The 16,694-nt window shown below is 43.6% G+C and overlaps 1 protein-coding gene across 2 annotated transcripts in view; it reads right to left on the bottom strand.

Annotated features, from left to right (window-relative positions):
• Window positions 1-7,936, bottom strand: part of FNIP2 (folliculin interacting protein 2) — a 49,941-nt gene extending 42,005 nt beyond the window's left edge. For both annotated transcript variants that reach the window (XM_026792932.2, XM_005486319.4), the window contains exon 1: window positions 7,801-7,936. In XM_026792932.2, coding sequence (XP_026648733.1) covers window positions 7,801-7,895 — 95 coding nt within the window. In that variant the 5' untranslated portion in view covers window positions 7,896-7,936. The remainder of the gene's footprint in view (window positions 1-7,800) is intronic.
• Between the last annotated feature and the right edge of the window lie 8,758 nt (window positions 7,937-16,694).

Here is a 16,694-nt window from a genome sequence, read left to right as displayed (position 1 = left end):
TCAAGTTTCACTTCAGCAAAGTCCATGGAAGCAGAATCATGACTCAGTTCTAACAGCAGCTAGTGTGATGTAAAGCCCTCGTGCCCGTTTATCAGTACAATTCTAAGAATCTCACCCCTATGAGAAGTGTGCTGGCTGACCACAGCCATTTCAGCTGCTGGTCAGGTAAATGCATCTGCACTTGCCCTATGGATGTGGGGAACACACGAGCACTGTTGCCACAACTTCTAAGCTCATTTGCTCAGTGAGTGTCTCAGAACACTTTGTCTTGTAGCCTGCACAGGAGCTTGTCTTGTGACCTCAGCCTTGCACATTAAAACATGACATTACTGAGGTATTCAAGTGACAAACCCAGACAAATAGGGCAAATGGGGTGACTTGAGAAGGGCACTTACAGTGGGGAGAGAGCAGAACAGAGAAGAACCTGAGCATGAAGATTAAGAAGCAGCATAGGTGGAGCACACACAGAGGAGCCGATTCATGACAGGCAAAGGTGCACTGCCCTGTCCATGCCTATTAGTCAGATCAGCAGTAATCTGACACCATCACAGGAAGCACACTGAAAAAGTGCAGACAGATATTTGCTGTCTTCACATGAGCACCCCATTCAAAGTCCTCCTTTTCCTGCTTATTCTCTCTAGCAAGCCTGTTCACCACCACCCCACAGAACTGCATTCCTCATCTTTTGCCTAAGAAATGTACCCATGGAAACCTTCACACAGCAAATGCTGGTAATTAGGACAGCCTAAGAACATTCTTCTTACAACGCTTCATCTAAGCTGCATACAAGACAACAGTGTGCTCTTAATCAAGGGTGCACTTAGCAGTAACTCTTGACAAACATAAAACACAACACATGACTCCAAATCTGAATTTACTCTTCAGAAGCTATCCACGGACATCACTAAGGTGCAAAGTACATGATGAAAGTACATGATTGTTAGTGTCAGAAGGAATTCTTAAAGGAACAGGTACATCACCATAGTTTGTAGCACATATAGTGAGTATTAATCGAAAGAGTTTTCTTTGCAAAGGAAGTCCTCAGCATCTTCAATAATACTAAAATGTCAGAACAAGGGATTATCTGTATGAGAAAAATTACTCCATTTTCTGTCCCCCCTGACCCCAACTCCTTTTTCTCATCTACTATCTCAGGGCATTTGGTCTGCTGTTACTCACTGTTCAGACCAAAGCAACAGCTGAGGGCCCCTACCATGCACTGGAAACACCTACATCCCACAGCGTCAAAGTGGGATGATATGATGACTAATGACTAAAACATTTTTGTGAAAACTCTTCCATCTTCCTTCCCCCGAAATTTAATAAAGCTATTTTGCAACTTGAACTTAGTTTACATAAGAAAAGTTACAAAGTTTATGTAAGTTTACATTAAGCCACCCGCTACTGGCAACAAAGACCTCCATCAGTTTTTAAAACGTTTCTCCACAAATTCAGCTTTTATGAATACTTGTCCACATTTTTCAGCCCCAAGCAGCTTTATTTTCTCATTCACATCAAGCCATTTACAGCTATTCCCCCTACAGCATTAGCATCACTGCAGTTAAATTGCAGTGTTTCCTGCTTTAAGTTGTGCCACCAAGGAAAGATACCTCAAGGCTTTCTGCTGCTACTATTCCCTAAATCACTTTCCACTGAGCACAGTATGTGGCACAGCTCTCACCCACTTTTGGACGTGTCAACAGAAGTGCCCTAAGAATAAGTAATCAAGCATCTACTATCCAACTACACACCAATTTTAGAATAAACACATGGAATCCCATGGATAAGTTACTTGTAAATCAGAAACAAGATAACCCACAGGCAATAGTCATTTGACTGCCAGGCAATAATGTATCTTTTAATGGAATTAAATAATCAAAGCACAGCCATCCCTTTCAGAATGTCAGTAGCTTGGGCATTTCCACACATTTTTTGTCATTTGTGACAAAGACAAAAACCAAAACAAAAAACAGGGTGTCTTCTTGCAACGTTAAGAGAGATGGAGCTAGACTCAGAGCAAAGCCAGAGCAAACCAAGGGTTTGTCAATGACAGCAGTGTTTAGGGGAGGGGAAAATTCAAACAACTAACGCAGAAATGGCCTTAGCTCCTGCTAAGCTCAAAACCAGACGACTTGGGGCTTGTTTTCCTCCAAAAAAGCCCCAGGCTGTAAGTGTGGTTTCCATGTCAAAAGACCATACTTTCAATTACTTCCTGTCTAAGCTGGTTTTTTGAGTGAGACTCTAGTAAATCTCTTTCTGCAGAACTTAGTCTTTAGCTCATTTTAGGGATGAAAGACTAACACCAGTGCAAAGGTGTAATACTGCAGCCTGAGGCTCACCTTCAGCTGTCTGGGAATGGTGTACAGTTCAGATCTGCTCTTTGACCTGTCCTGCCCCTATTCTCAGGTCTGGCCTTGGGCTGGATTGCCCTTTTACAGCATGTAAAACACTGAATTTTTTTCAAATACCTTTTAAAAGGTTTACAGCCAGATGTTTATGGGTATTTCCATGTATGAAGATGTACATGTGTGCTCAGTAGGATAACTGCTGTGTGGATCTCTACAAAACTGCAAGAAGCTCAAGAAAAAACCCATATTAGGTCACAAGAACATTCTGAGGAGTGTTTCATTTGAACAAACTGACATACAAGCAGACTCCAAGCTCACTACTGCTTTCTTTCCTTTTTCAGAAGGTGGAACATTGCCAGGCTGGTAATAAATGCTGTGAAATAATGCTTAGCAAGTAGGAGCTCACCAAGCATTTCAGTACTATGACCAAAGGAATCACTAGTACCAGCTGCCAAACAAATGATCTCATATACCAAAGCTAACAAACTGTTACCAGATAGATATCCTGCAGCTACAACATGACATCCGCTCCATTATAGACACCAGAAGGAGCAGCTGATACTTAAAGCTGAAGAAATAGACTGCATGCAAGTTTCAGACATAGCTGAAATAACACAACCTTTTTAAAAAAAAACACTTGAAATGAAGTTATTCCCTACTTTACAACAGTCCTTCACTACACATACCAGTATCAAAGATATTTAATCACAGGTTGCAATGCATAAATTATATATTCAGCAGTGAAAGCAGTCTTCCAAAAACTCCAAGGCATTTATTTTCATTTAAAAAACCCAAAACCAAATCAAACTATAAAGACTGAAATTAAGGTGAAGTCTGAATCCATAGCTTAAGGACAGCCTCAGACTTTATGCTGAAAAATGCAGAAAAGCAGAGATGTGAAATTTCTTCTAAAATCAGGTAAACACAATGGCAGAAAACCTTCTATCAGTTTAAGTAAAATCAAACTATCTGCAACCAATATCAGTTTTCTTAAGGCCATTCCCCAATACCTTACTCAAATATTTGCTTAGCTCTTGAGACATTCTAGTCTTGGGATACTATGTGCTTATACTCTATGCAATCCCTAAAACTTCATGGGCTGTTCAGTGGGCAAGGAACTGATTGGAGGGCACTGGTCAATGGCTCAGAGTCCTGATGGACATCAGTGACAAATGGTGTCCCTTGGGGAATATCAGTAATGAAATTGTGTGCACCCTCAGCAAATCTGCAGATGACACCAAGCTGTGCTTGTCTGCACACCTGAAGGATGGGATGCCAGCCCAAGGGGCCTAGACAAGCTCAAGAAGTGGGCCCATGGCAATCTCATGAGGTTTAACAAGAACAAATGCGAGGCGCTGCACCAGGGTCAGAGCCAAACCCTGGTATCAGCACAGGCTGGGGATGGACAGATTCAGAGCAGCTCTGCCCAGAAGGACCTGGGGATGCTGCTGGGTGAGAGGCTGGACGTGACCCAGCCATGTGCACTTGCAACCCAGGAAGCCAAACATGTCCTGGGCTACATTAAAAGCAGTGTGGCCAGCCCAAGGGACCAGGGAGACTGTTCTGCCCTTCTGCCCTGCCCTCGTGAGACCCCACCTGCAGTGCTGCACCCACCTCTGGGGTCCCCAGCACAGGAAGGACATTGACCTGTTGGAGCAAGTCCAGAGGAGAGACACATGATTTAGAGGGATGGAGCATCTCTCCTGTGATGAAAGACTGAGAGAACTGAGGCTGTTCAAACTGGAAAAGAGCAGCCTTTAGGACAACTTCGTTGCTGCTTTCCAGTACCTGAAGGGAGCCTACAAAATTATGGAGAGAGAAATTTTAAAACACATGCAATGGCTTCAAACGAGGAGAATAGTTTAGATGAGATACTAGGAAAAATTCTTTACTGCGAGGGTGGTGAAACACTGGAAGAGTCTGCCCAGAAAAGTAGTGGATGCCCATCCCCGTAAATGTTGAAGGCCAGGTTGGATGGGGCTCTGATCAGCGTGGTCTAGTGGAAGGTATCCCTGTCTAAGGCAGCAATGGCTGGAACTAGAGGATCTCTAAGGTCTCTTCCAACACAAGCTGATCTATGATTCTGCTGAATACATGACCCTGGTAGCACTCCAAAATACTGTACAAACTATGCTAAACCAATTTTGTATGGAAAGCAACATTTGATAAGGAAATTAGAAGTTTTAGGGGAATTTAGCCACATAAATACTCGTTGCTTGCACACAAAGTAATTAGGGTTTTCCCAGAGCCTCAGAAGAAATATATTCAATTACAGTCACTCAAGTGCCTCTGTTGAAGGGGATGTGTGTATACACACACATCCATCTTTACATATGTATTACACACATAGATATATATATTTAGTTAAGGGAAGCAAGAAGCAGCAGTAAAAAAAAGAGAAGCTCAAGTCTGTACACAAAACTGCTTAGAACAAATGTAATATCTCACTAATACACGTCTATTCCAGCTGGTTTATAATTTTTGTAAAAAAGGAATTAAGCTATTCTACAATTCTAACTACTACCCTTCTAGCACTTCATACTTCCATTATCTTGAAGGAAGGCCTGGGCCAGTAGAAAGTCCTGCTATCCCAATAGCTCTATATTAGCATCTGCACCTCATGTTTACACTCTCCTCACCCTGCAGGTAAAGATTGTGCTCATGTGAGCATGTCATGCAGCCCAGACTAGCTCCACAGAGTGCATTCATTGCTGCTAAGGACCTGACACCCACACTACATGTGCACTGGAGTTTTAGTTTTGACCAGCTGTAGTATGGTCCCAGGGATTGAATGCCCATTAGTGGTTGGAACACACTTTCTAATTTCATTAATTCCAACAGGAATCCAGTTTATGCACCAAAGCCACTTGGCTTTGTGAGCCAAAGTGCAGTTAGTGGGACAATTTAGAGGTTTTCTTTAAAAGAGCACTCCTGAGCCAAATTAATATGTTCATATTCATGCACCCAAGAAATAATTTCCTGTGGCTCCAAATTCATCCATACGCTCCATGTCTCTTGCTCTTTGAGGCAGTGCCAGCTCATCTTGGTAAGCAGCACAGACCTTGAAGCTTGATGCTTCCTTCAGAGCAGAAGGAGCGTGGACCTCTGGCCAAGATGTAGCTCCCATTAAAGAAGAGAGCGCAACAGCATGAGCACATGCAGTGCTTGTTACAGGCAAAATGCAAGCCTGGTTGATAGCCCTCTGCAACAGAACTTTTTCTGGTGTTCCTGGGAAGACTAGAAAACACAAAGCTTTCCAACAACATAGTTGGAAAAAGTTGTCAAATCACATTAATTTGAGGAGGCATTATCTACAAAAGAGATTTTTGGTGATTCCTCTCTTTTTCAGGGTAAGGAGGGTGTGTGAATACACATAAAGCTTTCAAGGCATTCATAACAATTGCAAGTCCAAGGATACAGATTGTTATTGGCGTCACAGGATCCCTTAACTGAGCTACACACTGTCAGACATATTGAGCATGGCGGGACCTCACTAACCAAAACCTGGAAGAAATAAAACTAACTAAAGATCCCTCAAAAGGCAGCCTTGTCATTAGAAAATGATTCTGCCACTTTGCATCCAACATTGACCAGCAGTATATGATTAATACAGAAGCTACCAAAGGATTATGTTTCCTACTTAGATGAAATCACATCTCTCCACTCCAACAGAGATTACTGTTGAACAGAAAGTCTATTAAAAGCATTGCAGCAAAGCTTCTCAGACCCTGTAAGCATGCTCTTGCAGATCATGAACAGATGACTGGAAAGGAAGAAAAAGCATTACAGCATACTTAAAAGTTGTAAGGAAGAAGCTTAACATTAACAAGCAAAAAACCCCTCCATTCACATGTAAAATACTTCAAAAATTTTATTAACCTTAGGTGAGTCAAAAAAAGCCAAATAGAAAGGGAATGAGGAAAAACAGGGGATAAAAAGATGAAGAGTACCTACAGAAGTATTTTCGTTATAATAGCTTTTATGCAAAGCATCACATAACTTAAATGTTACTTAAACTGAAAACCAAGTGTGGAATATCCTACCCAAAAAAACAGAAAGAAGGAGAAAGTACAATCCCTAACTTCACTCCAGGCAGAATAATCTTACTGATTTTAGGGGGAAACACACTGTACAAGGAATCTGCCTTCATGGAGACACTTGATAATCCAATAATCCAATAACAATCCAATAATCACAACACTGGTCTCTGACACAGAATATGCAAAATAATAGAGTTAGTCTGGAACTGTCAGTTTCGATGTGGAAAACTGTTTTCTTCCACATTAAAGGATATATTTAACTCATAAGGTGGGTAAGTGCTAAAAGAAGTAGCAGTTAGAGAAAAATAATCTGCAGTTACAAGTGCAACATATCGACTCTGCAGCTTCACAAAATTCACTAGATTTGTTCTCTAATATGAATGCAGCTCCAAGACTGTCTCCAATCATTTTCAGAGGAAACACCTTGTAACCCAAATATATTGTCATTTTCATCTTACACTATTGTTCTCCATGATCTTGTAACTTTAGCCACACAAATGGCAATATCCCGCACAGACCATCTCTGGAATTACAATGGTTCCACAACTATGATCTTTCATACTTGGCACGATGGCATTTTGTGGATCAAAATATTGCCCACTGCTCTCCCTGACCATCCTTAGTAGTTTCAGCGTTTAAAGCCCAGATTCCAATTGAGCCCCGTGTACCATCTGATCACAAGACCGGCCAACTCATGCCGCCCAGCAAAACAGGCACAGAGGTTACGGGGCACGCATGTGATTGCCACTGTGCTCACCGGGCCACTCGGTCTTGTGAGCAGCACAGATGTCACACGAACAAAGCTCCAAAGCACCAGCCTGAGCAAAACGCTGCCCCCGAAGGTTTAGAAAACATTAAAAGTTCAATATTACACAGAGAATCGATATTATATAGAGGTTATACACATAAACCCCGAAGCATCCATAGCTACTGAGCCTCACGTTTCAGCACGCACGGTATCAAAAGCAGGGGGCAGTGAAAGGTGCCTAATGCTTAGCGGGTCACCAGACTGCGCACGTGTATTTAGGTCACAACAATTAAGCCGTTTCTTAATTTTCCTGTGCTGATGAGACCCGGGCACGAGTTATCCCATCAACCGCGCACAAACGCCAGACAGGGGGCCCGGTGCCTCTCCCCCACCCCTACCGGGGGCGAGCGCCCCAGGCTCCCGGGCGTGCCACCGCCAACTCGAGCAGAAAATGGCTGAGAGATCCAACGGGAGGGAACGGCGGGAGAGGAGCCACCCCGGCGCGGCCGTGCCTCCCGCCGCACCCCCTTTCCCCAGCCGTTCCCCCGGAAACTCTGCGGCGGGGTACCCCGCGGGGCTGCGGCACACCTGCGCCCCACGCCGGCCTCTCTGCCGCCTCGCCGGGGCAGCCCCCGGGGCCCGCCCGCCGCCCGCCCCGGCTCACCTGAAGGCGGGCCCCTCCCCCGGAGCCCGGCCGTGGGGGGCTGTCGCGCCGCCGCCCCTTTTGTTGAAGAGCTTCTGGAGCAGGGTGGGAGCCATGCCGCCCTCCCGCCCGGCGGCGGCCCCGCCGCGCCCCTCGCAGCGGCTCAGCGGGCGGCGAGCGGCGGCGGCCGCGGCAGCATCCCCGGAGCCGCTGCGGAGCCGCCCAGCATTCCGCGGAGGCGAGGAGAGGCGAGAGGAGGCGAAAGGAGAGCCGGGCCGCTCAGCCGCGCCGCTGCCGGCGGCCAGCCGTCACCTGAGCGAGGGGCCGGGCGCTCCCGGTGGCGGCGCTGGCACCGGCCGCGCACCTGGCAGGGCAGAGCGAGGCAGCGCTCCCCGTGCCGCCGGCAGACGGAGATGGGGCCGGGGCTGCGGTGGCGCCGCGCCCCTCGGGCCGTCCCCATTGGCTGCGCGGCGCCCCCGCCCTGCCCCAGCACGTGGTAGGGTGCGGAGGCGGCCTTAAAGGGACTGCGCCCGGCCGGGCCGCGCCGCCTGTGCCGGGGAACGGCTCGCGGGGTGCGGCGTGCGCCCATACATCCGACCGGAGAACCCGTGTGAAGGGGCCGGAAGGGGCCTTAAAGGTCATCTAGTCACAGACTGCACTCCCATGCGCAGGGACACCTCCCAGTAGGCCAAATTTCTCAAGGGCTTAGCCAGTCTGGCTTTGAATATCTCCAGGGCTGGGGCATCCGCAACCTCCGTGAATCTGTTCCAGCTCCTCACCACTCTCACAATAAAAGATTTCTTTGTAATATCGAACCTAAACTTCCCCTGTTTCAGTTTGAACCCATAATTTCTTGTCCCATCGCTACAATTCCTGATAGTCCCTCTCTGGCTTCCATGTAGTCCCCTTCAGACACTGGAAGGCTGCAAAGAGCTCTCCACACAACCTTTTCTCCAGGCTGAACAGCCCCAACTCTCTCATCCTGTCTCCCTATGGGAGGTGCTCCAGTCCTCTCAAACTTGTGATTCTCCTCTGGGCTTGCTCCAATGGTTGCAACTCCTTATGCTGGGGACACCCGGACTGCATGCACTTCTCCAGGTGTGGTCTCACAAGAGCAGAGCAGAGTGTGAAAATCACCTCCCTGGACCTGCAGGCCGCTCTGCTTTTGATGCAGCCCAGGATTTGACTGGCTTTCTTGCCTGCAAGCACACATTGCCAGCATATGTTGAGTTTTTCATCCACATCCACACATGGATAATGTGTCTTTTACAATACATTTCTCTACAGCTGTTTGCATACACGTGTGTGCACACATGTAAATGATGTGCTTGTGATTTACAACACTGTATTTCTGCAGTGAAGCAAGAACAAAGTACTGCCTGCACAGAAAGGGCTCCCTGCCTGGGCTGACAGCAGAATGTGGTGTCCAAGTGTCCTCCCATCCATCTCACACCAGCCAAACCCAAAGACTGACACCAATCCATGGGGTTTCAGAAAGTTCACATCCCTCATTTTGCTCCATACTGGAGCAAATCTGTCACTGGTCCAGGAAGATTTTCATGGGATTTTCTCCCTAGTCAGGACTAGAATATCTGTAATAGAGAATTCCCTAGCATACAGTTGTAGAATGTATGCTAGGGAATACCCTAGCATACATTCCTGCTGTGATTCCCTTGGAGAGTCTGAACTTTTACTTTAGTCTTTGACCAGGCAAGCAGCAATATTTTTGCAGGAAGGTAGGTCTGCTGGAATGGTGCCTATTTTCACACAGATCTATTCATAAATAATTAGATGAGGCTACAGTATTTAGGTATCATTTGGAGCTTTATGTTTGTTTAATTTGAGGGAAAGGATTGTTTGTGTGGCTTTGCCCAGCAGCAGGATGACACCTCGATGTACCTAGCAAGAGAACATGACTTCAAATGCTCTTTTTCAACCAGCTAAGTCACTGCATACCGTGGTGGAACAAAAACCAACCAAAAAAATTCCCCCAAAACCCCAAGAAAAGCAGAATCACAGTTACTTCCTGCTCTTTTTAGGAAACTGGAAGATGAGACATGGGGAATAGTGGTTATTATAATGGTTGTAAAGAATCATTACAATAGTTGTCTGCAAACTCAGCATCCAGTAGTGGTAGAAGACGTGGTGAATGTGTTTCAGAGTCAGTCTTTCACTGTCAGGAGAAGCTGATTTCTCTTTGAAATAAGAGGTGATTGTCTACTGACCTGATAATCTAATCAGCTGCACACTTGGTAACACCCAACTGAATCTTGTAAGGCTCAACTGATCCTGTATGAAGGTCCATTCTCAGGAAGGTTTTCACCACTTCCTCTGTGAGACTGAATACCCAATGTAAATCTTTCAGCCTGGATGTTGTTACTGTTCCCTGTTACTAGAGTCAATTGACTCAAACAAAGCTGAAGGACAGAAGAGAGAGGGTGTGATGACGATAGCTCACAGAAAGATGAATAGCAGGGTGGGGCTGGACAAGATGAAAGACATCACAGTTGATACAGTAATCAACACAAATGAGAATCTAGGCATCCAGCTCCAGAAATAATCACTGAACTGCATTTCTCAAGGAACAGTCCTGAGAAACTTTAAAGTTGCAAATACTGTGGCTGCCCCTCAAAGGTGCATCAGTGTTAGCAAGGAGTGCTGACCAGTGGGGACAGAATCAGAGGCTAACAACCAGTCGTCTCCTAGTGTCCACACCACAAACATTTTACATTTTACACAAACATTTTACCAGTCCATTTATTTTGGACTGATTGCAGTCTGGTCCTGTCAGCAGAATGCATGTCAGTGGTTGAAGAGCAGTGAATGCATTTCTGAAAAATATGTGGTTTAGTTTCATCTGAAAATGATCCACTTTATATGCCACTCCAAATGTGAAGCAAGACAAAGTCAGTGAAGACAACTGGGATACTCTCTTCACAAATAGCAGTGTAAATGCACCCTAGATGTTGGCTGATGCTCAGTGCAAAATTAGTTCTGTGTGTTCTGTTAATGTGTGTGACCATCACTACTGAAATTGATAACAACACATTAAGACACTAGTGTTCTGAAGGCCATTTCTGAAAAAATAAAACAAAAAGGGAAAACAGCACAATCAGCAAAGGACTGCAAAATAATTTTCACAATCAGAATGCACTGTCACACCCCAAAGAGACTTAGGCTATAAAGAATCCCTGGCAAAGCCAATGCCAGTGATTGATTTTGCACTCTGGTTTTTCACTAACCTCAGAGTCCAAAACAGGAGCAGATGTAAAGAAAATAGCCATATCACTGTCAAGCAAAGATCATTTACAGCAAGATAGTGTGTCTACAGCCCTCACTCTTCTAGGAAATACAGGAAATAAAAATGTCATTTAAAAATCAAAACCTGATATTCTGCCTGATGGTCAGACTCTTTATGTGCAGAGAAAGAAAATTTAGTTGTTTAAATTTCAGTCAGAAAATGAGCCAGATTCTCAATGCAGAAATAGATGAGACCTTGTTAGGAAACTGGCAATACATAAAAAGGATCATTCAAATCCAGCATCGCTGAATGCTTGGGAAAGCATATCAATGTTTCATACTGCATAAATCTCTTTTAAGATTCTCTCCTGAAAATGTAGCCAGGTTTAATAGCCAGGACAGGCAGGATTAAAAGGCAAGTCTCCTGAGTCACACTTTGCTTCCCCATCACTTACACCTGGAAGAAATGTTGAGTTCCTTTACAGATGCTTTCATTCCATTCTGCTCAGTCCTGAATGCCAAATTCCAAAATTCCAAAATTCTCCTAAACCTCTGTTGTCAGAACTAGCCTTTGAAGTTACTGCAAAAAGAAGTGAGATGCCAGAACAGGAAAACTCTGAAGATTTAACAAAAAGTTTGGTAATCTGAGATGTTTGCTTATGATTTACTGCTTAGTACAGTAATTCGTGCTGTTTAGGTTACATGAACACAGGTAAGTCTTGCTACACTTTGCAATGCATCAGCAACATTTTTGAGTCTGTAAAATAAATAAAATCTAGTTTTGAATGCCTATTCAAACATGCCAAGTAAAATGCAATATTAAGAAATACCCAGAATTATTCTCTCTCCATATTGTTATTATTACTCTTTAGCACATTAAATCTAATTTACTCTCCATAGAGGATTTAAAAACCTATTGTAAAATGGATTTCACTTCACATGCACAGACAGAAACTGACAGCAAAGGAAAGCTTGGGCTTGCAGCCCCCTGCAAACCAGCTTACTCATCCTTCACTGAAGCATTACATAACTTGAGCTGTTGCTGCAGCAACTTTCCCCAGCCCCTGAACAGAGCCACAAAGGTGCTGCCATAATACAGATAAGCAGTTTCACTGCCTTTTTACATGGAACACATATTCAGTTAGAAACAAAAGAGAGTTTGTAGGGAAATATTAATTTAATTGTTTCAAAGTTTCTGGGAATTATTGATGTGTGTTATGAAACATGTAATTTTCAATAGTCTTTGGAGTTAAAAGCAAAGAGAATGGCCAGATGAGGAATGTCTTCTTTTAATCACCAAAATATAAATATCAAGTAATATGGAGAGAATTGGCTTGTGTGAAGGTGATAAGTACAGTCCTCTGGAATCACTACTGTACATAAGTATCTTGTCAAATTTCCTAAAGCAAGGGTACACTATTTTTTCCCCCAGAAGAGCCTAAAAATGTACATACCTTTGAATGTTCAAACACTTGTTTAGAAACTGGTTTGGTTTCTCTTTTCAGTAAAGCTCTTAGCATTGGTAAATTGTATTTGTAAGTCTCCTGCCCAGGACTCCATCCAGAGTCTAGTTGGAAATCCCTGTGTCCTTGATTTTCAATGGTGAAATCTGCCATGGGCCTTCCTGTTTGTTGGCTGCGCTCTTCTCTTTAACTCCATGCAGATGTAGTTCACCTAGAACTCCATCCTACCCACATTAGGTGCAGACCAAAACCATTTTCTACATAAGAATGACTGCAGTCATTATAATTGATAATTCAGTGCCTTTTAGTGGTAACTGTGATAAACAGGCATTTGCATGAAATTGCAATTATATCAGGACATACATTTGTATCAAAACTGAGGACAGAAATTTAGCAGCAAAACTGATAGCCTGCGATGCTGCAGCAGTGACCAGCAGCTAGCTGACACCTTGGGCCTTTCCTTGAAAGCCATGGCTTCCACTGTTATCAAGAAGTCACAGGCACCCTCTTCCATGCCTCCTCACATCCTAAGTTTCTAAGCACTAATCTGAATATTTGTGTCTAAAACATGTTTTAAGCAGACCGAAAATATATAGCAAAAAAAGTCTGCTTATTCTTGCTTGGATCTTAACCATTTCTTCAGGGATCAGCATCTCTGAAAGTTAGTGACAAGTGAATGCATGACTTTATTTTCAGTTTCTGTCATGTCATCTCTGTGTGGAAAATTTTCTTTTTAAAACATGCTCAGACAAGAACATGTAGTTCTTTCATTGTTTAACATTGCATTTTAACTCAGCTTAGAGGCATCTGCACTATTTAGTAACTGCTCAGAATCAGTTTGATCTGGGCCCTCTTTGTTCAATTTTATGCAGAAAAAGACTTGGTGCAGGTGGGAAACAATAAACCTGACGGTGAAAAAACAGATTTATTTTTCCTGTCTCGTGTGTCTCTCATGAAGGTGACATGCTTGATGTGCCAGGTCACATGGGAATAGCACATGATGCACCCTGTGTGTCACAGGGCACAGGGAAGGCTGAGTGGCTGCTCTCTTTCACAGCCAGCAGTGAAAGCATCCTTTCCAAGAATGTTTGCATGTTGGGAGCTTCTTGATAGCTGTTCTGAAAAGCTGATGAGGTATGTGTTTGAATTGCTTGTCACATGGATCCCATCAGTACTGCACCATATTCTGAAGCTGCAGTTCAGTCCAATGAGAACCTCACATATGATTACTTCTGTACAAAGCAAAATGGCTTTTAATATCCTTAGACAAGGCAGTCCTGCACTGAGCCAAAACACTCACTTTCCAGTCGAATTAGCATATTTAAGCCTCTATTTTCTTTACAGTGTCAAATACAGATTTAAAGGTGAAAAAAGCAAGAAAAACAAAAAGAAAAAAATCGTAGTCTGTATGTGTGCACATTTGCCCATCTTAACACAATCTGCAGCAACTATAAATAATCTTTATTTTGCAGTTTATTCTTTCATGAATGCAAATTGACAGGTTAGAATAATTATGAAATAAAACCACTTTTTGTGTATTCCATCAGAGTCCCAGTTTTAGAATTACATATGTATTTCTCTGCATTTATCAATGATTACTTGGTTATTCAGTCAGTGAAGGATGAAGAGGTAAAACCAAAGACTTTATAACAGGCTGATCTTTGAGTTTAATTAGGCTGGAGGGTCATACTCCAGCAAGTATGATGTACTTGGTAAAAGGGGAACCTGTACTTGAAGCCATTTGCTTCAGGATTTTAGGGCTCACAGCTCATTTATCTATTGATAATACTCAAACTACTTCACTGGGTAGCCAAACCTGTATGTGTGGAAAAATAAATCTGTGAATTAAAAAATTAACAGACAGTTCAGTTATAGTGAGTATTTTCAATGTACTGTTTTACATGCATTTACTACATAAACTATTGGAAGTGTCAAAAGAAAAGAGGTATTTTGGTGATAGGAAATATTTTTAAATTACAAGATCACAAAGGATTAGAGGATCACGGGAGATTTTGCTGCTTGAAAACAGATTTTAGAGGACTTCATAATGGAAGTCTGACTTTGTAAGAAGTTATTTGTATATAAATTCAGTGTATAATTTAATATATGAATTTGAACATGAAATCACTCAGTAAGCTCTTGACAGAAGTCACATTATGCTTGTTTTTTACAATCTGTCAATGACTATAAATTAATGTGAAACTAATTGTGCTACTGCAAGGCTTGGGAGATATTAATTCAGCTCACATATTTTCCAGGATCTCCGACTGACACTGAGAAAAATCACTTGATTTCTCTCTTGTTCAGCTCACATCTCCAAATTATCATGAGATGCGTCTTTCTTTGTACCGCTAAAGGATGTTTCATAGGGACTTCCAAGCAACTAGTGTAAAAAGAATTACTCATCTAGAATCTAGACTATTCCAACTTCACCAGCAAAAAACCCAGTAGGGACTGAATAAGTCTACTCCTGGAAGAATGAATCATCGCTTCTTCCTGAGAGGAAGCTGCCAACAGCTCTTGCGGGGGACACACACCAACAACACACACTTTACTCTGCTGTCTGCTACAGAAATCTCTTATAGACTCTACTCACTTGGCTAGCAACTGACTCACTGAGATCATAGAATATTTTAGGTTGGGAGGGACTTTTAAAGGTCTTCTAGTCTAACTCCCCTGCAATGAGCAAGGACATCTTCAATTAGTCTAGGTAGTGCAGACCTATTCAAGGCCCATCCGGGCCTTGAATGTTTCCAGGGATGATGTATCTGCCACTTCTTGGGGCAACCTGTTCCAGTCTTTCACCATCCTCATTGTAACACCTTTCTTTCTTTTATCTAATCTTAATTGACCCTTCCTCTGTTTAAAACCATTAGCCCCTGCCATATCACAACAGGCCCTACTAAAAAGTTTGTCCCTGTCTTTCTTATAGGCTCCCTGAAGCGCTGCTCCATTAAGTTCTTCCCCAGAGCCTTCTCTTCTCCAGGCTGAACAATCCCAGCTCCCTCAACCCTTCCTCATAGAAGAGGTCCTGTAATCATCCCTTCATACTTTACATGATCTTGGTGTCCTTCCTCTGGACTCTCTCTAACAGGCTGTCATCCTTCCTGTGTTGGGGACCCCAGAGGTGGGTGCAGCACTGCAGGTGGGGTCTCACGAGGGCAGGGCAGAAGGGCAGAAAAGTCTCCCTGGCCCTGCTGGCCACACTGCTTTTAATGTAGCCCAGGATATGGTTAGCTTACAGGGTGGCAAGTGCACGTTGCTGGGGTGAGACCGCACCACTGCACCTCATCTAGGCTAAGCATAATGACAAAAATATCTCAGCCAGTGACCATGGCCAAATGCCTCGTGAATTACAGATGACTCAAAGCTTTGGTGGCCTCTGACATCGTGGAGCATGTGAAATCCCTGACACAGCTGCATGACCTGGCTCAGAGAGAGAAATGCCTCAGTGTGGTTCCACTGATTTCTCACTAAGTGTTCCCAGATGGCAGCAGATGGCTTTTCCTTCTGTTAAGGGTTCCCAGATGCAATGTGTAACAGCACTCCGTGCCGATCACCTCTCCTACCCGACATCTGTACAGATGTGTGGGAATGATTACAATGCACTATATGGACTGCAGTGATTAATATAAATGCTACTTTATATTTTCTTTCAATCTGGGAATTACAACTGCCCTCTGACACATCCAATATTGAGAACATGCTGAGAGAGAGATGAAAACCAGCTTGATGAAGCTCAAGTCCAGACATGTAGACATGAATTATAGGAGAAAGCCTTCAGAGAACACAACAAATCAAAGAATGAGAGGTTTCTGGAATGGATTAGAGGAGTCCAAGAAATAAAGAGGCTCATTTTGATCAGCAGCATTCCCAAAAGTACTATAACTTTGCAGAAGTCAGACCCCAGAACTCTCCTGCCCCTTCTGTTTTTGCCACAGATACCTTGCCTCCATGATGCCTTTGAGTACAGGACATGGCCATGTTGCACCATTCATCTGCTTGGGAATCAAGGAACACTCTGAGGAACCCAAACCAAGTGTATTGATAGCACGTCCATTAGTCAACACAAATGTCCGAAAGAGATTGTTTGCCTTGGAGCAATTATTGTGACCTTCATCCTTTGGGATGAAACATATTTTGTTTTCAGGCCTTAGGAAGGCTGGAGCTATTCTGGATCTCTAAATCTTTACGGGATAATAGTCACTTCGG

This window comes from Zonotrichia albicollis, chromosome 5 (genome assembly GCF_047830755.1).
Source record: "Zonotrichia albicollis isolate bZonAlb1 chromosome 5, bZonAlb1.hap1, whole genome shotgun sequence".
NCBI lineage: Eukaryota > Metazoa > Chordata > Aves > Passeriformes > Passerellidae > Zonotrichia > Zonotrichia albicollis.
The sequence above is the reverse complement of the archived record's forward strand: the minus strand, read 5'-3'. Positions and strand labels throughout refer to the sequence as shown.